This window comes from Pygocentrus nattereri, chromosome 14 (genome assembly GCF_015220715.1).
Source record: "Pygocentrus nattereri isolate fPygNat1 chromosome 14, fPygNat1.pri, whole genome shotgun sequence".
Taxonomy (NCBI): Eukaryota; Metazoa; Chordata; class Actinopteri; order Characiformes; family Serrasalmidae; genus Pygocentrus; species Pygocentrus nattereri.
Window position 1 is genome coordinate 15,619,938 of NC_051224.1, and position 24,481 is coordinate 15,644,418.

The 24,481-nt window shown below is 37.8% G+C and overlaps 1 protein-coding gene across 1 annotated transcript in view; it reads left to right on the forward strand.

Moving 5' to 3' along the window:
• Nucleotides 1–14,417, forward strand: part of aclya (ATP citrate lyase a) — a 39,033-nt gene extending 24,616 nt beyond the window's left edge. The window contains exons 13-28 of the mRNA XM_017721218.2: nucleotides 890–983; nucleotides 1,869–2,010; nucleotides 3,381–3,549; nucleotides 5,104–5,208; nucleotides 5,391–5,587; nucleotides 6,254–6,335; nucleotides 6,635–6,745; nucleotides 6,875–7,002; nucleotides 7,257–7,350; nucleotides 8,021–8,175; nucleotides 8,665–8,815; nucleotides 9,545–9,688; nucleotides 10,448–10,561; nucleotides 10,652–10,734; nucleotides 12,638–12,714; nucleotides 13,349–14,417. Of these exons, the coding sequence (XP_017576707.1) occupies nucleotides 890–983; nucleotides 1,869–2,010; nucleotides 3,381–3,549; nucleotides 5,104–5,208; nucleotides 5,391–5,587; nucleotides 6,254–6,335; nucleotides 6,635–6,745; nucleotides 6,875–7,002; nucleotides 7,257–7,350; nucleotides 8,021–8,175; nucleotides 8,665–8,815; nucleotides 9,545–9,688; nucleotides 10,448–10,561; nucleotides 10,652–10,734; nucleotides 12,638–12,714; nucleotides 13,349–13,443 (1,941 nt within the window). The 3' untranslated portion in view covers nucleotides 13,444–14,417. The remainder of the gene's footprint in view (nucleotides 1–889; nucleotides 984–1,868; nucleotides 2,011–3,380; nucleotides 3,550–5,103; nucleotides 5,209–5,390; nucleotides 5,588–6,253; nucleotides 6,336–6,634; nucleotides 6,746–6,874; nucleotides 7,003–7,256; nucleotides 7,351–8,020; nucleotides 8,176–8,664; nucleotides 8,816–9,544; nucleotides 9,689–10,447; nucleotides 10,562–10,651; nucleotides 10,735–12,637; nucleotides 12,715–13,348) is intronic.
• The last annotated feature ends 10,064 nt before the right edge of the window (nucleotides 14,418–24,481 follow it).

The window sequence follows — 24,481 nt, forward strand, 5'->3', positions numbered from 1 at the left end:
TACTTAGTAGGGCTACACGTATATTGTTCTGTAACAATATACATGGCAGAATTATTAGTGCAGGACAGCCCCTAACCACATAACATCAATATGTTAGAATATGTTAGAAGCTAGTTTGCAATTGCAATATATAGCATTTTAATCGGAGTATTGTATTTTGCCCATATGGAGCATTGTGATGTACTAATCAGAGCACATAGGTCAAATTTGATTCGATATTGATCAGCTACATAATTTGGGTAAGATATACTAAGTTACCGATGAACGTTTCAGTGCCAGTATGCCAGCTAAATGCATTTGTGTTTAATGTTGGTTTATTGTGACATTGATCTCCATGTTGATTTGGCTACCACTTACTTTAATATTCTGCAGTGAAATCATTTAATGTTCATAGTGAGATGCACTGTTAACTCATTTTGTGCTTTCCTTTTCTTGTGGACTACTTATATGAAATAACCGTTTAATAGCCTTTCCTTTTCGGTTCTGAATATGCTGCTTACACAGTTGAAAATCTGAAACAACAGTTTCGTTCTCAACCAGCCAAGACTTGTGAGTGAACAATGATCTGCTTTTAGTAATGTGCATCTAGTACACGCCACTCACGGAAAGTAGACTGTAAGCATTATAGCTGCTCAGTCACATTGAACACACCAGTGTTTAGATGAAAAAGGGCTCACAGTCAAAACATTGGCTATTGAATATTATATTTGAATATTATATTGAATATTAGAACTGTTTGAAATGTAGCCAAGTGTAGCGTCTGCTTTAGCTTGTCGGTTTTCATCTCTTTCTCCCTCTTTACCTTGTTTTCATCTGGAACTTCATTTACTGTTGTGTATCTTTCTCATTCTTTTTTGTCTCTCTTTCTGTGTGTCTGTCTGTTTCTCAGACCCCCAGCTCAAGCAGAACTGCATCTTTCTCTGGGGTGAACAGTACAGAAGGGGTTGCTTCTGTAGAAAAGGCCAGACCAGGAATTCCACCAGGTTAGATGCATACACAGATGCAGTGCACACACAAGAACATCAACAGATGTGCATGCAGTATTAAATCAGGGTTTGCGCTCCCCCTACAGGCCACTAAGGGAATTGGTCCAAGTAACAATCTTGGTGTCCTCATACTGTTGCTGTTGTGATAACGGTGGTTGTTGAGTATAGCTGGACAGCACTGACTTTCTAAGGATATTTGAAAAGTTGTTTGGAACCTTTTCCTTTCACGTTTACTGTTTTCAGATCTCTACAGTCATATGCAAAAGTTTGAACAGATCTGGTCAAATGACACATTTTGTTAATTTTCTGTGTGAAAAAATGTAAAAAAAAATTGATAACCAATAATATTAGCCAATAATAATAACCAATAATAGTATAGATTTATATAATTGTAAAATGTATACATTAGGTTTTAATTTTATTCTCCAGTAGATACCCAATATTCTTAACACGCAAAACGTATCACACAAACATGTGTGTTATAACAAAAGATGTGGCCCTATTATTGGGACTTATGAGTTCAAGACCCAGTGGTGCTGTCAACAAAACTTTAAGTAATTATTGGTGCATCATCACACGTTATTGGCCAATCGATATCAGGTCTGTTTGTAAACCTTTACTTGTTCTTGTAGTTGCGTTTGTTGTAATCATGTTTTGAAAGATATTGCATGTTGTGCTAGCTTATGTGCAGTATTTTATGATTAATGAATTAATCATAAGATTAATAGAATATTTGCGGTCATGAGTGCCTTTTTATACTGCTCTCTATGGTCTGTTCAGGACATTTCTTTTGAAACAAACAAACAAAAAAATCCCATCCTATATCATACCTACCCATGATTCATGTTTCTCTGGTCCTTTTTCCCTCTTTTGTCTCTGCAGCGAAAGCTACCACTCTTTTCAGCAAGCACACAAAGGCCATCGTGTGGGGCATGCAGACGCGGGCGGTGCAGGGAATGTTGGACTTTGACTATGTGTGCTCTCGCAAAGAGCCCTCCGTGGCAGCCATGGTCTACCCCTTCACGTAGGCCACCAGCTCATTCTGTTCACAATTAATGTTCAAATGTAATTTCCACAATTTCTCCTTATCCCAAGTATAATCGGACTTCCAAGACATGCTTGATATCTAAACATTGTTTAATTAGTTGTGCACTGGACCAGGCATGTCTTTGCTTATTGGCTACATTGTGCAAATAAAAAAAAAAGCATACCTGAGTGTGGGAAAGGAGCTTTTTTTGCTGAACTATGCCTTCAAGTGGTTTATGGTTGGTATTTTCTTGTGGTGAGCAGCTTTTATTGCATGCACTCTCTTCATGACTAATTCAAACTGAGTAGTCAGCAGAGCAAGCACGTGCAAACCCACAGAACCTATGTGGCAGATTATGCTGATTAGTTTCAGCTGTAGAGTAGAAAGAGGAAGGAAGCTGTTCTACATGTTATTCATAGCTGTTTAGCTTTTCGCTCACTCTAATAACCCTTACAGCCACAATCTACACTGTCACACAAGACTCCATTCAGAGTTATGTGCTTAAAGCTGTTTTAGACAGCATTTTTCAAGATTTTCACCATTTTTACTGATGTTATTTATTATCTGTGTGTGTGTGTGTGTGTGTGTGTGTGTGTGTGTGTTTTGGTTGAGAAGCACTTTTTCATAATAACTGTATCATTCTGCTGTGCACCGGATGCTTAGTCACAGTTTGCTTTACACTTAACCATTACATTTGCACAACTTTAGCACATCCAAAAACAGAAAATGGAAACATTGTATTTCTATATTTTCTATATGATAGTATTTGTCATATAAATAAACATAAATAAACAGATTCTGAGGAAGAGTGTGACCACAGTTCTACATCAAATTTTAAGCTGAGCATTGCTCCTAAGCATTTTTAGAAATAAAAATGTACATTTGACACACTGTACATTTGACATCATATATGGACAAAGCCTACAATTCATATACTCACATTGGCCCATATTTATCCAACTCCTCACGGTACGAATGCCAGGCTGAGATCAGCCTAGAGTTTTTATATAACACTAAAAAGAATTACGTGAACTGATGAAACCTGATCTTAGATCATTGTTCTTACTTTGAAAGACTTAATAAATATGGGCTATTGTACAAAAACCGCTTGGTCCAACTGGGAGAATGGTCACTAAGATGCTTGAAGAAAAGAGGTTAAATTTCCTCCCTCAATACTGTACAGCTCAGCTATTATCGTGGAACCATCTACAGCTTCTAATTGAAAAGTGAAAATTATTCCTTCCTACTAATAGTTTAATACTTTATGCATGGATTTGCAACAAAGTTGGTTTTATATGATTGAAAACAGTAATTCTGTGTGCATGCAAACTTCCTGTTGTGAATTTTCTGTATGTTTCTTCCTGTAGTGGAGACCATAAGCAGAAGTTTTATTGGGGTCATAAGGAGATTTTGCTGCCAGTTTACAAGAACATGTCAGATGCCATGAAGAAACACCCAGAAGTGGATGTGCTCATCAGCTTCGCCTCTCTGCGCTCAGCGTATGACAGCACCATGGAAACATTACAGTACCCACAGGTCTGAGCACCATGCCACCAAGAATATAGTAATTTACTGTACCATACCAAGGCAACACATGTCATATCAACATCATTAGCTTATTTCTAAGTAGCACGGTACATTGTGTGAGTATTTCGTGATGATTGGACCAACAGAAATGCTCAATGTATTTGGAAATAAATCTTATACATTAACTTACATTAGAGCTAAGAACATTTGGAAAGCACTGCTTGTAGGTCTGCTTCTAAATTCTTACTAAATGATTAGATAGCAATTAATAAGGTCAGCATTACTGCGATAAGAAATCATTATGATTCGTAATAATCATGATAACCTACAGAGCATTTTTCATAAAGGTGGCAGCCCAAAGTGATTTACAGGCCGATGACACCCCACATAATTGATATTATGTTTCTTAATGATATCACCTAGAGGTAATATATACAAAGAGAAAAGCATAAGCTGACGTAGGAACAGAGTGAAGATAACGTGGACAAACTTAATTTATTTGTAACAGCTGTAAGCTCCTGATCATTGATAACAGAGGAAGATGTTATTGCTGAAGATCAGAGAGGTTATTAGAACTTCTTTCAGCTCGCTGTGCAATGCTCTGTCTTATTAAGGTTATTTTATTTTGAAAATTGATTACAAACTCTATTTTAAAAGATAAATTGCCTTGAAATTAAACAGAAAAGTTAGGGTTAATCAGTCACTCTGTGGTGGATAAAAAGCTTTGCGTTTTCTTTGTGTCTGTTAATTACACTAGAGAGGTATGACTGTCTGTATTTTTGTGTTCTTGTAGGTGAAGATCTGCTCTTTGAGAATATTATAATGTACTTGTAGTTTAGTTTTCCTCTATAAGTGCTCTGATTTATGGCAATGTCTCTTGACCTGGTGTACTTTATCTTTCATCCACACATTTTTATCAGTATGCAAGTTTTTTTTTTTTAAACATTTGACTGGTGCAAGAATGTCAAATATTTCCGTGAATCTTGCATTCAGATAAAACCAGACCATTTCAGGAGAGAGTCAGAGCTGTAGATGATGCACTAAAAGTATTTTTAAATTTCTACTGCAGTGTTTAAGCAGCTGCAATTTTTAAATGTGACTATTTACTTGTATTTACGTGGTTATTGTGAATTCAGATCAATATTACTACATTGTTCATATTTCTTTATAAATGGAATTTTTTGTGCTGAACTCTGCAGTGAGTGATGCAGCAAAGGCAGTGCCACATTCAAAATCACCGAGATCTCAGCACAACCCATTCTACTGCCAATGTTTGTCTATGGAGATTGCATGGCTATGTGTTTAATTTTTACATATAAGAGGCAGAAACTGTGGGGTGTCCACATACTTTATATAGGCTATATAGTGTATGTTTCTATTTAATATGGCATTTATAAATTGCTTGCTAAAAGTTAATAAACTTTAAAGAATCTAACATTTTCTCTTCTCCTGTAAAGCTCTAAAGTTATAGCTTCTATTGCAAAATTGAATGCAATAGGTGTGAATTCTGTGCTACTTTGATTGTTTTTATTTTTGATGGGATGCATGTGTGTGTTTTTGCAGATTCTCACAATTGCAATTATAGCGGAGGGCATTCCAGAGGCACTGACCCGCAAGATCATTAAGAAAGCAGATGAGAAGGGTGTGACTGTCATTGGGCCAGCAACGGTAGAGCACAAACACCACCATTCATTTTATGTCACATATAATGTTTGAATGTCTGTGTCTTTTATCTGCATACACCAAATACTTTTAATAAATGCTAAGTACATGTTGTGTAGTCTGTCAGTGGAGGAGGGTTGTATTAATGTTGATGCCCTTCTGTATGTCTGTGTCTGTATGTGTTTTAGGTGGGGGGTATAAAGCCTGGCTGTTTTAAGATTGGTAATACAGGCGGAATGCTAGACAACATTTTGGCATCCAAGCTGTACCGTCCAGGCAGCGTAGCCTATGTCTCTCGCTCCGGGGGCATGTCCAACGAGCTCAACAACATCATCTCCCGCACCACAGATGGAGTGTTTGAGGGCGTCGCCATTGGGGGAGACAGGTGTGTATGTATGTCTACAGTGTATATATCCATCCATCCATCCATTTTCTAAGCCGCTTCTCCGTCAGGGTCGCGGGGGGGAGCTGGAGCCTATCCCAGCAGTCTTCGGGCGGAAGGCCAGTGTATATATGTACATTGCAAAAATCAGAGACCACCCTCTCATTTTGGTTTTCAGTTAATAAGCAATTGAGTACAAGTTTCCTTTTGTCAGTGTCAGTGGTTTTCACTTACTTTCCTTTGACCTTCCCATTTCTTTATACAAGTGGATTATCTTAAGTCTTATCTCCTTAGAAATATCTCCTTTTGCCTTGTTAGATGCACATGTGAGGCAGTTTGAAGGGGAACATAATGTCAGGGAGATCTCTGCAAGCAGCTTTCCTTGGGAGGACTCAAGGGGTTTAAGATCAAAAGGATGGAAGAGTTAAAGTGACAGTAGAAGCACAAACGTAATTGATTGAGAATATAGTTAGTGTTGGATGCTGTTGTGTACTTTTCTCTTAAATATGTTTTCTGCTTATTCATGACAATGGGAAAAGTACTTAATAGCCAATAATAAAGGGTGGCCATGACTTGCACAATACTGTATATGTGCATGTAAAGTTTGTGTTCATGTACTTGAGTGTTTGTGCAGTATGTATGTGATTAAACTGTTGTTTTGTGTCGCAGGTACCCCGGCTCAGTGTTTATAGATCATGTGTTGAGGTATCAGGATACACCAGAGGTGAAGATGATTGTTGTGCTGGGAGAGGTGAGACTTCTGTAATGTCCTCTTGCACTAGATTGCTCACGACATATCACTTTTTCCTGCATATTGTACATTTTATGCATTTTTTTGTTTTGTTCTTTATGCCTGATTTAAGATCCTTTATCTAAAACAAGTGAAGGAATTAATTTCCTTGATATGGGCCCTTTAAGCCTTGCAAAATCCAAAGTAAGGCACTAATAATAACATTCATTCATGCTGCTTCTTTCACTCACTTCTCTTACTTTTTTTCTTTTTATTTTTTCATTTCCTTTTTTCTTTTTCTTTCCTATCTTTCTTTCTAGATTGGTGGCACAGAGGAGTATAAGATTTGTCAGGGCATTAAAGACAGGAGGATCACTAAGCCTGTTGTCTGCTGGTGTATCGGCACCTGTGCTACCATGTTCGCCTCTGAGGTTTGTGTGCCTCTTCAGAGGGAAGAGTGGGTTATTTTTGACTGATTCAGTAACTGGAGTGAGCTGAGGGAGTTGCTTTCTGGTTATGAAAGAGATCCTTGACCCGTTTTGGCCTTGTTTTGTGTGCAGGTGCAGTTTGGCCATGCTGGAGCATGTGCTAATCAGGCCTCTGAGACTGCAGTGGCCAAAAACAAGGCACTAAAAGAGGCTGGAGCCTTCGTTCCCAGGAGCTTTGATGAACTGGGAGAGGTCATCAAGTAAGGCTTACAATACTTAAATGCTAACGTATTATTACTGTGATATAAGAAGCTTTTAGTTTCATTTTTTTCTGATCTTTTACACAATTTGTCGGCTGCCCTTTACACTGTGTAAACATTTGAAGAGTGGACAAACAAAAATGGTCCAACATTACTTATTTATATAAAGTCTTGTTACATTAACGTACATTAAAATTTAGAACATGATTATCCTGTTACTGTTTTCTGTTTACTATTGTGTTTGCATGTTCTAGGTCAGTTTATGATGACCTGGTGAGCCGAGGTGTGATTGTGCCTGCTAAGGAAGTTCCCCCTCCCACTGTACCGATGGATTACTCTTGGGCAAGGGTGAGTATAGGGCAAGGGTGAGCCCTTTCATTATTGAACTTTTTCCATACCCACATACTAGATATTTTGCATTAATATGTATATCTAATCTTGTATTTAACAGTTAAAACCAGTTTAGTGCAAAGTGTTCTTTGACATCAAATTAAACCAATAATTCTTCAGTGATGTCCTCTTGCTGTAAGGTATTATTTGACAAGAAGATTGATACTTTGTTGATACCAATCTCTTACATTGAGCAGTTTTAACTCCATACAAATTAGTAATTTAACATACCTGAGGCAAGTAGAGAATCTTCAGGAGATTCTGTCTTGAATTTAATATTTAAAAGTTGAAACAGTCTTTGTCAAATGACATATTTTGAAGTGAAAGTAATAGGGAACAAACTTAAATATTTTACTGCAAACTTAAGCACACAATTTCTATTTATGTACAGAGTTTAGTGTGAGTTAAACATACAGTTTAAAATGTGCCCCAATTTCACAATATGTATAAATATTAATAAACATGAATATTAATAAACATTAGTATTATGTGATGTCTTATTCTCTCTTTCTCTGTGTGTATCTCTCGGTCTCTCTCCTTCTTTCTTTCTTTCTTTCTTTCTTTCTTTCTTTCTTTCTTTCTTTCTTTCTTTCTTTCTTTCTTTCTTTCTTTCTTTCTGTGTATAAAGGAGTTAGGTCTGATTCGTAAGCCGGCATCCTTCATGACCAGTATCTGTGATGAGAGGGGTCAGGAGCTGATCTATGCTGGAATGCCCATCACAGAGGTCTTTAAGTCAGAGATCGGTCTGGGGGGCACTCTGGGACTGCTCTGGTTCCAGAGGAGGTGAGTGTGCATGTGATATTGCTGTGGAATTTGTGTATTAATTACGGTCTGTGTTCTTTTGCTACTGTAGCTCTCAAACGTCCTCTTGGGTATCAGTGAATTAGGGATGCATGATCATATCGGAATGAAATATGTGTCAGGAAGGCAATTACATAAAAAACAAACATTGGACAGATGTTTAGACTTGGCCAATATTTTAACTGACATTTGATGACATATTTTTGGACTCAGCAGAACATTTAGGAGACCCTGGGGTACTGTGCTTAAAAAAGGGCTACATGTTAGTAATTTCACTGAATTTGTAACTTCAAACAAGTAAATGTTATTTCATCTGTAATTCTAATTTTCAGTGTTTACATTTTGTAAATGTTAATGTATCAGCATCATCAGATGTGTACACGAGGAATGTCTGGTGTCTTTCTGTCTTATCTACCACATATCTGTCTACTTATCTATATCATCAAATACATATCTCCTTGTGTGGTACAGGCTTCCACGATACGCATGTCAGTTCATAGAGATGTGTCTGATGGTGACTGCGGATCATGGCCCTGCGGTGTCTGGAGCTCATAACACCATCGTGTGTGCCCGCGCTGGCAAAGACCTCATCTCCAGTCTTACATCCGGCCTGCTCACTATCGTAAGACCAGTTTCAGCAGCATTCACTTGTAATGATTTTACTTCAGTTCAGTTGTTTAATGTGGGATGGGTTTCATAACATATTCACTCATGTTCACTCTCCACCCCATGCGTACATACTTACCCTGACCAACCACTTTATTAAGTACACTGTCTTGTATCTACACTCATTGTCAATTTTATTAGCTCGGCGTTCTATGTAGGTGCATTTTGTTGTTCTACAATTACAGACTGTAGTCCATGGTTTTTTTTACATACTTTGTTAGCCCCCTTTACCCTGTTCTTTAAAAGGTCAGGACCCCACAGGACCACCACAGAGAAGGTACTATTTGAATGGTGGAACATTCTCAGCACTGCAGTAACACTGACATGGTGGTAGTAGGTTAGTGTGTTGTGCTGGTCTGAGTGGATCAGACACAGCAGTGCTGCTGGAGTTTTTAAACACCTCAGTATGACTGCTGTACTGGGAATAGTCCACCAACCAAAAATATCCAGCCAACAGCCTGGCAAAAGCATGTTTAATTGTAAGGATTAAAGAGAGGTTGAAAATGGTGACTATTTTTAGTATTTTCAGTCAATTATGACTGTTTTTAGTAAGCAGACACAAATATTAAGTGGACTTAAGAGAAAACTGTGCACATTTGAAACAGATGTGGAATTTGAGTCATTTAGAGTTGTATTATTATTATTATTATTATTATTATTATTATTATTATGTGTTTGTGTTCAGGGGGATCGATTTGGCGGTGCTCTGGATGCTGCTGCTAAGCAGTTCAGTAAGGCATTTGATAGTGGAATGTTGCCTATGGAGTTCGTCAACAAGATGAAGAAAGACGGCAAACTAATCATGGGCATTGGACACAGAGTCAAATCTGTGAGTAAGCACAAACCCACATGAGACCACTGCTGCAGCTTTGATCTCTGCTGTCATGGCAACTAGCTTCCCTTTCTGTACTGTGGTTGCTAATTTCACACCTCACCCTGCACTCTGCTTTCCTTCGCTCACTCAACCTAAAAAAGCATTGCTACACATAGAGCTGGGCGTCAGAGCAAAAATATAAGATCATGATACTTTTACAATAAACAATGTCACAATATTTTTTTTTTCTGACATCACATAAGTTGGCACAGATAAAGTAGTGCCACAATTAATATATTTTGTCAAAAACTATTAGCATTTCACACACTACGTTGCACTAAAGACAAATAAACAGGACACATTATTCTTTGTGATTGAATATGCAGTTAGGAAGTTTTTTTGTTTTTGTTAAGTATTAACAATATCCATGATAAACGTCTAATAGCTTATTGTGACTTAATAATCACAATAATGCCCAGGCCAATGTACTTCCATGATAGACTCTTGTTCTATCATTATCGATTGCAACAATTTTTAAAGAACCCATTGTTCATTTCACCATGATCTGTTCTGGGTTTTAAAATAAAAAAAAGGACAACACCCAGTGTGATCTTAATTTGAGATACAATTTTAATTAAAATCCTATTTCTGTTAAAATATTGAATGAATTTAGAAATCATTAATCAATGATTCAGAAATTCCACAATATATCCTTACATTTACATCAAAGCTGGATTTCTGCACATGGTTATTTTTGTGTGGTTTGTGTCTCAGATCAATAACCCTGATATGAGGGTGCAGATCCTGAAGGACTTTGTGAAGCAGCACTTCACCTCCAGCCAACTACTGGACTATGCACTGGAAGTAGAAAAAATCACCACTTCTAAGGTACAATGTGTGTGAATCACAGTCTGTTGTGGTTGATGATGAAAAGCATGCTATTCACTAACAATATATTTGGGTCTCTGTTTTTCTCAGAAACCAAACCTCATTTTGAATGTAGATGGTTTTATTGGTGTGGCCTTTGTGGATCTGCTGAGGACGTGTGGAGGTTTCACAAGGTGTGTATGAGGACTGGAGAAGAGCATACACATGTTCACTGATCTCTCTCTCTTTTGGGCTCTGTTCACACTTGGTTTTAACCTCTGCCCAGAGAGATCTAATAATAAGTGGACATTAGCCACGTCTACATGCAGCCTAATAATCCATTAATAATCCAACTAATAGCTCAATAAGAATAGAATACGTCCAGCTTATGTGTCTCAGAACACAACGTCTTTCTCTTGCCGCTTCCTTAATACATGTGAAGGACATTTTTCTGCAATAATTTTAAAGCAATTAAAAACACAAGTGTGCTAGATGGAAACTTGTCTCACTCTGACTGGTTCTCAAGTGATGCTTGTCGTCATGTCCACACTAAGAGGTACCTTATGCATGTGCATCATTGGATCTGATCTTGTAGTGTGCATGTAAATGGAGATTTTCCATGAGACTGTTGAGTAGAGTGAGCATATAAACACTTCAGTCTTAACACTATATTGCCAAAAGTATTCACTCACCCATCCAAATCATTGAATTCAGGTGTTGCAATCACTTTCATGGCCACAGCGGTATAAAACAAAGCACCTAGGCCTGCAGACTGCCTCTACAAACAGTGAAAGAACGGGTCACTCTCAGGAGCTCAGTGAATTCCAGCATGGTACCAGTTGTGAAATTTCCTCGCTACTAAATATTCCGTAGTCAACTGTCAGTGGTATTATAACATAGTGGAAGTGATTGGGAACGACAGCAACTCGGCGCATAGTGTGCAGAGGTCACCAACTTTCTGCAGAGTCAATCGCAACCTCCAAACCTAATGTGGCCTTCAGATTAGCTCAAGAACACCAAGCGCAATGCAAATGCATTGGTGTAAAGTGCCGCCGCTGGACTCTAGAGCAGTGGAGCCATGTTCTCTGGAGTGACGAATCACACTTCTCCATCTAGCAATCCGATGGATGAGTCAGATTGGCAAAAGTCTTTGCATGTAAACACAGCCACTGCTACAGATGTAGCTGCAACATCTGCCATTTCCATGGGTCTTGAATACTTCCTCGGTGACCTGGTTTTGTGATCGGTAAGGAAGGGTACCACCTACATTTACTCACCATTCTCTATCTGCATTTGGTGTCAGACAGAAATGTACTGCAACTCCATGTTTGTGTAAATGAAGGACTGTTACAAACGTTAAGACCACCTGAACCACTAAAAGAGTTAAAAATTAAGCCGTACAGCTGCTTTCATGTCTGCTATGATGACGCAGTTGATGAAGATGGTCCTTCACCACTGTTAAAGACAGCATTCATATTATAAATATTATGTGGTCATATGAGTCCCTAAAGATGGTTTGAGAGATCGGATCACTCTGTGTCTCCAAGACCCTTTGTACCCTGTTCACTCTGGTATTTACTACTGTCCACTTATGATTGGATCATCGAGGACACATGTTAGTGCCAAGTATGAACAGGGCCTTGCATTCTTTTTCTCTCTCTCACACACACACACACACACACACATACACATACACACAGCATATGATTATGATAATGGACTTTGCATCATTCACACTTGCAGCCCATTAACATTTATTTTTCTTTATATTTCCAATAATCCCATTACACAAGACGTGACATCCTCCTGTTTGCTTCTTGTTGTCAATATGCTGTGCTAATGTTTTAAAACATAAGATGTCAGCATCTAGTGTGATATTTACGTAATCAATGTGTTTCCTGGTAATGTTTTGGCTCACAGGAGCCCTCACCATAATTTCAGGGGAATTGTAGTAGTTTTTAGCCAGTTGGCTGATGCATCAGTCATTGTGGGATTTTGATACTGACTTGCATTCATACTAACCCTCTAATTACTTCACTGCTGTCAAACACCTGCACAGAACTGTATGTGTGAAAAAGACTCACTCTTGTTTTACAGGGACGAGGCTGATGAGTTTGTGGAGATTGGTGCCCTGAATGGAATCTTCGTTTTGGGACGCAGCATGGGCTTTATTGGTCAGTGTTTGCGATGTTTGTGGTTGTGTATTTATCTGATGTTCTCATGCTCTTTGGTTCAGGGAGAAATAGGAGTTTCTACTATAAAACTATACAGTTTTACTTCAACTAATTGAGCTCATAGATAAATTGTTTGTGCATTGTTAATCTGAGTGTGTCCCAAACTTGCAGCTGAGACTTTTAAACCAATTTGAACTCTTAAACAATTTATACTCTCGTTTTCTCCTTTCTTTTTTCCTCCTTTCTTTATTTGTATCACTATCTCTTCCTTCCTCCTGTTTTCTCTCTCATGCGCTTTATCTCTTTCTCTCAAAATATTTTTTTATTTCTGTTTGTCTTCTATTTGTGTTTCTCCATTTTTTTTTCTTCATGTTTCTCCCTATTCTTTTTCTTTTTCTCTCCGTTTTCTTTCTTTGTTTTTTCATTTTCTCTCTGTTTTCTTTCTTTCTTTTTCCTTAATTTTCTCTCGGTTTCTTTCTTTCTTTCCTTATACTTCATTTTCTCTCGTTTTTTCTTTCTTAATTTTTCTCTCCCCTTTTCTTTCTTTCTGTCTTCATTTTTTTCTCCCCATTTCTTTTTCTTTCTTTCTTTATTCATTTTTCCCTCCCTACTTTCTTTCTCCCTCCTTTCACAGGCCACTATTTGGATCAGAAGCGTCTAAAACAGGGTCTGTACCGCCACCCGTGGGACGACATCTCCTACGTCCTGCCTGAGCATATGTCCATGTAACCGTGGAAACCATGCCATGCAGCCCATCACTAGCAACTTCACCCTCTGCTTTGACCTCTGACCTCCAGGTGTACGCCAGGGGTGAGGGGGTGGTTGTGTCATTTCTGTGGAGTGTGTTAATATCCGTGAAAAGCCCTAAACTACTTGTGAATGTGTTAGTGTTTGTGTCTCGTGCCGCCTGTAAGTCAAACTGTGGTAAATGTGTTGTCTTTATATCCCTGTAGTGTCGATACAGTAGCTGAAAAAATGTTCAGACATCATAACATCCATAAACCTCACTTAGTGCTCTCCAGTTGAGAAGAGAGCTCAGTCAAATAGCGTAATTAGCGTAAGAAGTAGTTTTAACATGATGGAACAGTTCATCAGAACAAGGCATGTAGCTTTTGAAGAATATTTGATTGAACTCTCTCTCTTTAGATTAGTATGACCTTTCTGCAGCCTTTGCTGCCATCTCTAGCTAACAGTTTGCCATTAGCGAGTATTAGTGCAATAATAAACCTAGTCTAGAGGTGGGCAGGAGCTTTATTTTGTGTTTAAATGTCTGTGTTGGAGTTAAAAGTGTTGGGAAAATCAGAATGTAGTGCACTATTTTTGAGAGTTGCTGTACATAAATATGTTGCTATACATAAAAATAACAATAAATAACTATTTTGGACAGTGGTATTCATAAAGATGATGTGTGCCATAGTATTGTGCACAATGTTTACAATACAGTAATAATTAGCCAGTGCAACTGTGTGAACAACCATGTTATCCTGTGGGATGTTTACCGTATCTGTGCCCATTATGTGATGTCATTCCATTTGTGTATATTTAATTTTTGTATGCCTTATGTTAAGCTGTGCTTTTATAAAGTGTGAAACACCGAAACACACATTCAGCTACAACTGTGTCATACTTGAGCGAGAAAAAAAAACAAACAAACAAAAAAAAGTTCCTGAGTTGTGTCACTTGTTATTGTTATAAAGCTGTGCTTTAGGGAGGCTAAATCTTGTAAATCTGGAGGTGACTCTTAGCTGATCTCAAACAGCTGTGGCTCGGCCACTGACCACTGTAGCCCTGCGTCATTCTGTAGCCCTCGGCTAAGCTTCATTTCTCTACGGCCAGAATGGAAAAATCCTGCTTTATCGAAATGTTCTACCGTAGCGCATATGTTCTAGTAGAGTCGTAAGAAACCTCCTTAACAGAATAAAGCCCCTTATCAAAATTACCACCTGTGTTAAAACTACGAGGCTGAATTTAGCTTCTTCTTTCGCTGCTTATTTTCCGAACGTTCCCGTTCCACCTTAAATAGTGCAGCAGCTGTGACTGTCACAAACATCAGCACGAGACAACATACTGACCTGTCGGTTCTGTGAAACTAAATAAGTTAATATTACTCAGCGGAAATAGCTCAGAACGTGACTGCTGCGCCATTTAAGGTGGAACGGGAAAAGTCCAACAAAAAGCTGGCGAATGTCCCGAGAAAATGTCCTCAGGACATGTTACCAGCACTGAAACAATGATTAGGATATTCTGACAGACTTCTTTTCATCTGCCTTCAGTCTGTACACGCAAATCTACACTGACAAAATTCACATGGCGTGAATTCAGTGCGCCCGCGTTGAAAGTTCACAGGACAAAACGGATCGGGTTCTGAACATGTTACTTTAACACGGTGCGATACCCAAAAACCCAATTCATTCTGGCCATAGAGAAATGCAGCTTAGACCCGGAGGTCCTAATACGGGCATAAAAGCATGGAGCCGCCTCCAAAATGACGACACGACGACAGTGGTCTGCAGACACCTGGCCGGGGATGCCACGCCGCCCTGGGCCAGAGTAACTTCTTGAGATGTTCAGGTATGCAGCACACAGGCTACAGGCCATCATAATCGCTGTGCTCATCATGTGTCTAGCTAAGCGTTTATGAGTGCAGTCAACACATTAAGAACTCCTATGTGTCATTATTTGTTTGGGCTGCTAAGGTCGCTTGGTAATCCAGCATGCTTTAGTCTTGCTCCAGCAGCTGCTGGTTTAGGCTGCAGGCTCGTTATTTTAGAGATTATATGAGAAATTGAAGCTGTATTACCTACTCATAACATACTACAGCCAGCACGAGCAAGTGCTGTGAACCAGTATACTGATGCTATAGCAGCGTAGCTAACATTAATAAGAAATCAGCATATTAGACTATTTTTGGCTCCCGTTTTCTGGGGTTTGGTGTTATAACGTTTAATGTGTGCTTTTTCAGTGAACTAAAATCAATCTGAAACACTCACTTGCTTACAGCCAACAGCTTAAAACCGGCATAAACATAAATAGTTAAATGGTTAAATAAATAAACAGGAAAGGAGTCAAATTAGTGAATGAAAGAGCAGTAGCACAGAGAAGAAACAAATGAGAGGAAAAGGTGCATAACAGTTATGGGTGGGTACAAAAAGGAGTAATTATTTGGTGAAGGAGAAACTGGAGGGTTGGTGTAATACTATTCACTATGCGATGGAGGTCACATAGGACCTCACTGAATTTGATCCTAGTTACTCTGACTGTGCTCACTTTGGCCTGTAGATGGCAGCCTTCACGTAAGGGAAGTGAGGGAATAAAGTAGGCGAGACTAGTTTCTTTGCACCCAAGCATCATTAGGTCTAAACAATGTTGGAAAAAGTCGCACAGCGCTTTAAATATCTAATCGCTTTATCTCCAATTCTTTTGGTTTCCCAGCCTCATGATCAGTGTACGAATAGAAAAGCTCCAGACTAAGCTGTGCTTTAGTAAATTGATGTGTGCTTTGTCAACTTAATTAATCAATTCATAATACTTTTACCGAAATATATTAATGAGGTGTAATAACTTACTTTTTATTCTGTTACAATTCAGACCTTAACATTTAGATACTAATTCCACTGTTGTGTTTAATTTCATTGTGTTCCTTTGGTTACAGCATCTGTACTGCATTGTGGTTGGCCACAGGTTTGTCATTTTATTTTACACCAAGATTGCATCAAAAAAAGAATAATAGAGCCTAACATACGTCACTTCACTTATTTAAGTAGTGTTTTAGAAAGGCACTTTTACACCACAGCCAGGTTTGTCATTTTATTTTACACCAAGATTGCATCAAAAAAAGAATAATAGAGCCTAACATACGTCACTTCACTTATTTAAGTAGTGTTTTAGAAAGGCACTTTTACACCACAGCCATTGGTGGCCAGGAGTCCAAGAAAGCATATTATCGCGTGTCTCTCTCTGAGTGGGTTGGACGGCCTCAGTATCCCCATGTCCCCAGGTCACTCAACATGCTGCTATCCAATACTGGTGTCTGTAAGCTGATGTAACAGCATTGGCAGTTAGCATTCTCCTCCGTGCATGCTGAGCTGTCCAGTGTGCCACTTCGTGTCAGAGGAAGCATGAGCTTTCACCCTCCCTGCATGGTAGCATTGTGTGTTTCAGGGAGACCTAGCAAATGAGTGGAATTGACAAAAAATAAATTGGGGCAAAATTGACAAAATAACTTTTACTTCATTATTAGGCACGAGTAACAATAGGGTTACATAAGTATGGATTTAGGCTACTCTGCCTGCCTCTGGTTCGCACTTCAGAGGCGTGAGTTTTTGTTATGACTGTGATGATGAACTCCGTTAAGTAACCTAAATGGCACAGCTTTGTTCATAGTGTTCATATAGAACAAAGAGATTTAAAATAGAACACATTAAATTTAAGTTCCTGCTCCATGTTGGCTAATATTTACATTACGTTGTCTTGTTTTTAAAAGATTGTATTCTGAGAAGCTGAATGTGTAGATGTAGCGGTGCATCTTGAGCAGTCATTTACTACATCCCGCTAAATCACTCCCCATTCTCTCTAGTTCCTCCGTGAGTGTGGACGTGTAGACCGAAGTTCACTGTGCCTACAGTGTATCCCCAGGTCTAGTTGCACTTTCCCAGGCCAACCCTGGATCAACAATATAAAATAGCAAGTCTTAAACTGGGTCATATGAGGTGTTTAATTCCTTTTGCTTGCAATGTATTACAGTGTTTTAATGAAGAGTTTTCTGTTGCAGTTAATATATGATAAACCCATACCAACATATCTGTTAGGCATATGTTACAGTGAAATTTATATTAAATACCGCTCATCTCAAGAAAAAAGCCTGCCGTCATTCAGTATAACTATATTAAAAGCAACTAAATGATGAAGACCTAAAAGTAAAAGAATATATTATAAATAAAGAACTTTCTTAAGACTGTAGTTAAGCTTCATATTCTAATCAGATACTAATAGATGGCATTTTACAAAGCAAATGCAATTATAAGTTTCAGTTAAATCATTCTGAGCTGTATCTATTGCATATATTGTAAAAACTATTTCACTTATTCTTTATGGCCTCTAACTGCAAGGTTGTGTAAGCGGGTAGAAAGGTGGCCAGGCTACTGCTTCCTTAGGACTGTTAATAATTTGTGAGATGGTAGCCTTTGTTGTTGCTATATGTGAAAATGTGAACCCTTTTAGAAGTGAACTGGCTCTGTTTACAGCACTGCCACCAGGGCATACAGTTGCCTGCATTATTATTTTACAAATATTTGGTAAGGCTAAAGCAACTTAATGCTTCAAATAATCCTTGTTCTTCCTATGCACCTAAAACGTTTTGGTTCGGTTTTGTGTTTTGTGGAGATTTGGAACAAATGCCTGTAGATACTGAGACTTTCAGAAGTTTAACCCTTTCATCTATGGTCTCCACATTCATGGACAATTCCATACGTTTTGATTAAGCGATGTTTGGAAGAAATCAAAATTTATATATTTGTTCTCTTTAAAGATAACTAGCATAGCTCCAGTAGGCTAGAGTTCCAAGTGACAGTCATGCAAAGTAAAGGTCCAGGTTCCCACACAAGGATTATCAGAATCTAGATTAGAATCACTTAATTTCGCCAATACACCCCATGAAATGTTTCCTTTTATGACTGTATTTGATCTCCAGTTAAACCATTTGTATGGATAATTTTTATGTAATAGAACAAAAACAATTGCATTTTATTAAAAAAAAAAATTAAAAATGTCATTCAGTAACGGGTATTGCCCCTTTGACAGAAACATTATGTAGGCATTTCCTACAGTTATGTAGACATTGTGTACCACTTTCTGACATATATTGGATGTCACTTTTTGTCCACACCTTCATGCAGAATTCTTTTACTGATGCAATGTTTGAGGGTCTGATGCATGTACAGCTTGTTATTAATCCTCCCCACAGCATTTCAGTAAGATTTAGATCTGGGCTTTGACTAGGCCATTCAGCAAACCTCTATGTCTTCCTTTTTGAGCCATTCCTTGGTGGATTTACTTGTATGTCTAGGATCATTATCCTGTTGGAAGGTCAATTTCTTCAACCTCGATGTTTTAACAGATGGCCTCACATTCTCCTCAGGCACTCTCTGATATGAAAGAGAATTGATAGTCGATTGTATGAGGGCAAGTTGGCCGGGCCCTGAGGCAGCAGAGCAGCCCCAAACCCCAAACCTTTTCACCTCAGTGCTTTACAGTTGGTATGAGGTTCTTCTGATCAAATTCTGTCTTTGGTTTTCACCAAACCTGGCTTCTAGTAGTGTGGTCTGACAGCTCTTGACTCGAATGTCCAGGTCCTGGTTCTTCCTAAAATATTTAATAACAAAATGTATTCTTGCCCTGATGGTCTTTTTAGACAGCACTGGTTTTAGAGACCTCTTTTAGCATGTTATAGTCTGCTCCCAGGTTTAATTTGCAATCTGCTCTGGACAACTTGGCACTGCTTATAAAACTTCTCTGCTTGTAAATGTTCTTCTACATGAATGATAGATTTCCAATATTTTAGAAATCTTAAAGCCCTTCCGACGCTCACAGGTATGTAGACTCGCACAGTCGTCTTTCTGAAGGCCTCTGAGAGCTCTTTTGATATAGGCATGAGACAGGTTCCTCCAACATGTTCTCTTACACTGTTCTAAATATTAGTGCCTGATCAGATGCACCTGATTTCAATTTCACTTATATGTAGAGGTGAACTTACTGTTTCCATATTAGATAATTGCAGTTATGTTTATTTAAATTATATAATTAATGACAAAATGTTCATTACAAATTGTTAAAATTATATCACCTTCATCTATCAATATAATTTAAATGAAGACTGGATGTCTGTATGTTCAAATATGTTGAATGTTGAAGTCTAAACTTTTTATAATGTTTACTTCGCCATTTCACTGTATTTTACAGATATAAGGAAGTTGTCTTGGCAAGTGCACACATTTATGATGTACTACACAGAGTGGATAAGCACGCAGACTATAACAAACATTCAAAAGATATTAAGTTAGTCACTAAATGAAGTAAAATAAAAATAAAATAAAGAATAAAAGAGTACTTATATGCAGCGTCTGAGAAGACTTAACTACCATTTGCAGTATATTACAGCATGATATGAACATTTGTAAATATGAAAGCCTTAATTTTGGTCTAAGCTGTTGTGCTGATGGTGAGTACCCCAAACCTAGTCTTGGTTTAGTCTCATCATAAGTTGATGATCAAAGTCCTCTAAAGATATCATAATGGAGAATTCCACCAAATTCTCAAAATTTCTGCGTAATTAAATCTTTAAGAAAGTCAGAGTGTTTGTTTTTTCTAGAGGAATTTATTAAATCACTGTTGTTCATAACAGACGACAGGGAGCCTTTAATGATGCTAAAAGCTAAATCACAAAAGTTTTTAACATTTTGGCCTAAATGTATTTTTTAAATGCATGTAAGGTGAAAAGATGAATGCAGGATGTTGTAAGACAGTAGAAAAACATTTGGAGCACTCTTTTACGATTATCAGCATTTCATATAAAAGCTCAGAAGACGTGTAGGCTCACTTCTCATTTTGGATAGTAACTAAAATGGTTATATTTGTGTTGTAGGTATTGCAACTCCTGGTTCTTATCACCAACACTAAAGAAACCCAAGTCTGTAGGTTTCTCTACAATACACTATTTAGCATCCAACCACATTGTACAGAACTATTGAAAAATCTGAGGAATTCTCCTTTAAGCCAAATGTCAAGCCTGTCCAATACACAAAGGCACATTCCTATCAGATAATCCTCACTTTGCATGCAAGTTGTCCAGCTCACTGAGAAATCCTGCTCTGTGAAATACCTCCTAGATTTAGAACTACAAGATTTTGATCGTGACACAGTGCAGAGAAAATATAAAAGTATATTGCCAGTAGAGGACAGGCCTGGAGCTGGAAAACGCAGCTTGTAGCTTTGAGCTTTTAGCTATAGACTATGCTGACAGGTATGCAGGAATTAGTCTGAGGTGTGTCTGAATGGGGTGGGGCGCCATGGAGACAGGGGCTTCTGCGACATTGCTTTGTAGAAGGATAATTACATACCATTGTAAGTGACCTGTGGTATCTCAAACTGAGGGCCTCTGCAGTGTTCTAGCCACTTTTAGTGTGAGTAAACACTGGGAAGTGTAACAGTGGTGTACTGTTAATACCCAGATGATGTGCTAGAACCACTGAAAACAGAATTTTCAAATGGTGCACTCAGTGCTCACTGCAGTCTGGAGATCTAAAATCACAGACGCACCAAATGAGACTTAAATGGGCAATCTGGATAGCTTTTAATGTTGTTTGTTGCGTTATGTAATATTCTGTAGTGCAGCATTACATCCTTCAGCCTCATCGCTTTGACAGAATTCACGATTTTGTATCCTTTTACTGTGTTTTCATCCATCATTGTTCTCTCACTACACTACTCAGCATGCATTGCGAAAATATGTTGTACAACCATATGAAATCGTGAATCCCCGCACAGTAATAAAGATATCCTGACTGCTAGTGTAGACACTGATACAGTGATTAATAGTACACTGATAAATACAGAGGTGATGTTCAGCTTCCTAACATTAGCTGCTTGACTTCTTACTGCATTAGCCAGCTAGCTTAAAACAAAATGAAAGATTTCAAGCAGGCCGCTCTTATGTGTCCAACACAAATCACTTGTAGTTTTTTCTTCCACCTCTAAAATACGTCTTCAGAAAGGGATTTTCCTAATGTTTAAACTGGGAGATCTGACTCTAGATACTACTATAGCATTGTTTAAGAGGTGAGTAGGCATGTTTTGGCCAGAGTGCTCCTTTAAGGGCAAAATGTTTAGGCCAAATGACAGGTTTTGTTGATTTTCTTGGTAAAAATATAACAATACAAACAAATAAAACTTAAATATGACATTGTTCTGCTCATTTTAGTGTGTCTGTTTGCTAAGCTTTACATATTGGAAAAGAGCATAAAATATATAATAAAATATTCCATGATGAATTTTTTCCTCAACTTTGTTCAATTTTAGCAAATAAACAATAATTGTGCATTAAGATGTGCAGAAGTGTGTCTGCTGTAGTGGATGTTTTCACTTAGAAAATCAACAAAATATGTAATTTGATATGGGGTGCCAAAATTTTGGCATACAACTGTGTCTGATCACAATTTTTTGATGTTGTTAAAGGTCTTTGTATAAACTGAATATTGTCTTATTGCCAAATATCCATGGGTGGGTTTGAAAGATGTTTATAAATACAACTGTTAGTAATAGAAGTAGTAGTGGCACTTTTCTATGCTGTAGCTTTTTTCTTATGCTGTCATTGCCTTCCTCACTGATTGAATTCAGTAGGATTGTAGTAACCCAATCCTCAGTTAAATTGAGTTACCTTTAAAGTAGCAAGATTTGCTGTGCTTTGCCGTACGTCCTAGTGCAGAGCTTCAGCAGGTGGTTCAAACCAGTGTGAGACGTGCAGATGTCTCATCTCTCCTTGTACCGAGTATCAGAATAGCCTCAGAGAGCAACGCCCTTCACTTCACAACACTTAAGTGACACTAGATGTTGGCCAAAGAAAGAGGAATATGTGCCATGACTATTTTACACACAGGCTGTTTAGATAGAAACAGGACAAGTATTTTCACCTTGCAACATTCTTTATTTTTACAGGTCAAGAGGTTCACACAGGTCAGTTGGTTAAAAATAATTTAAAGCATGAGTTGAAGAAAATATAAAAGTAAAACCCCTTTAATACAAAATAAACAAAACTTTATTGCTGCTTGTCCAATCAGATTGCATTTGCGTAGGCCTTCCTCTGTGTCCATTTGGACATTCTGCAATAAAATATTGTTTATTGTGCATTAGACAGTATTACTTTTAGTACTTGGTACTCATAAATTGATTGTTTATTGATCAGTTACAGATGTCTGCCCATTTTTGAACAAAACTATTCCATTGCTGCTTGTTGTTATGGGTCTGAAACATTGCAGTAGAAATCTTATATATGTTTCTCTTTGAATAATGTGTTACATGCCTAGATACATAATTTATGCAGAACTGATAGTTAAATACCAATTCTATACATTTCAGCTCACTACTGATCGGCACAATTCAGTTCAGCTCCAGTATGATTCAGTTCAGTAAAATTCAGGCTGTATTGAAGCATTTGTCATGCCTTGTAACAGAGCTCATATATATCTTGCCTGACTATACTATACATGGTTAAAGGCTCATGCCTGTGAAACTAGGCTTTTAATATGGTGTAAAGGACAGATTTACTAAAAGCCAATAATTACTGACAGTGTGCTGCTTGGGGCAGCCAGTTTAGCATCTTAATTATCCTATGACTGGACAAAATAACCGTGTGTTTGGCTCACATACTTACTGTTTGTTTAAACAAAATAGGAGAAAAAAAAGGCCTTTTTCTGATATGAAAATGTGACTAATTCATTAATTGTTTTCAATTATTTGACTTTTTGAGTAAGTCCAAATAATGGCTACATGAAAAGAGAAGTCAATGAAATATGCCTTTATTTTGACAAAACATGACACTGTTTTGACATAAGACACTCTGAATTGTTTCAAAGTTTATTTTGGGATAGGATTATTTTAGGATGACCCAAACTTGAGCTGTGCATTTAGAAATTCAAAGAATGGCTATGACATTTCTGTCAGAGATAGAAGCCCCAGATGCCACAACCTGCAAAGTATTGAAGTAACAAGTACCTTTAGTACTGTTTGAAACAATGTTAATCATTGTTTAGACAAAACCTGCTCTTAATATGCTTTTATAAATGTAAAATGTACTCAAAGTATTAGTAATGAATACTTTAAAGCATTGCTTTTTTTCCTAAAACTATTTGGTTTCATTTTTTTTTTTTATTTCCTTCATCAGATTATCGGTAATGTCACATTCTAGATAACAAGCTTTAACTGAAAATAAAACTATTCAGCCATCTTCTGTCTGATGTTAAATGTGCATTTATAGACAAATTCTACCAGCTTTGGTTGTCACATGTTGGTAAAAACTGCAAGGTCTTATCGCCGAGTCAATCAGATGTCAAGAATAGTGCCGTGGGTAACATAATCACCCTGCATACAGATAATCGAGGTTCAGACCCCATCCCTGCAGGATGTAAGAATGAAAGTAGTTGAGCATATCTCCAAATACTGCACTCACCTACCACTGTAAATTGCTCTGGATTGGATTGTTTAATGAAATCCCTACAAACAGCTGTTCAACCATCAGTGAGTACTGTTGAGTGAATGTTGGATCAATTTTGAACATGGTTGATTTTCCAGGATTGAATTTCCAGGATTCAACATCAGACATCTAGGTGGATTCAGTGTCCACCCTTGCCCCCCCCATCAATTCAGCATTGCCTCAATCAAAATTTACTATCTAGGATGGCCAACATTTAAGTGATTATTTCATTTGACCTATAGTTGTATGTAATAGACTCTTTTCCTCCGAGCACAAACAATAGCTGCTAATCAGAGTAGGTGCTTCATTATAATAATCTCCTTACGGTATTTTGTCCTTTGGTAGGGTTTCTGGCACAAAACATTGGCAAATCTACCCCTAAAACATAGAAAGCAGACTATTAAAAAAAAATACAATGCAATAAAATAAAAATTTGGATCATTTTTTATTACACACCCATATACACTGTCAGAAAAAAGGTACTGTGCAGGTAGATTTTTCATTCATCAAAGTACAGACATGTAC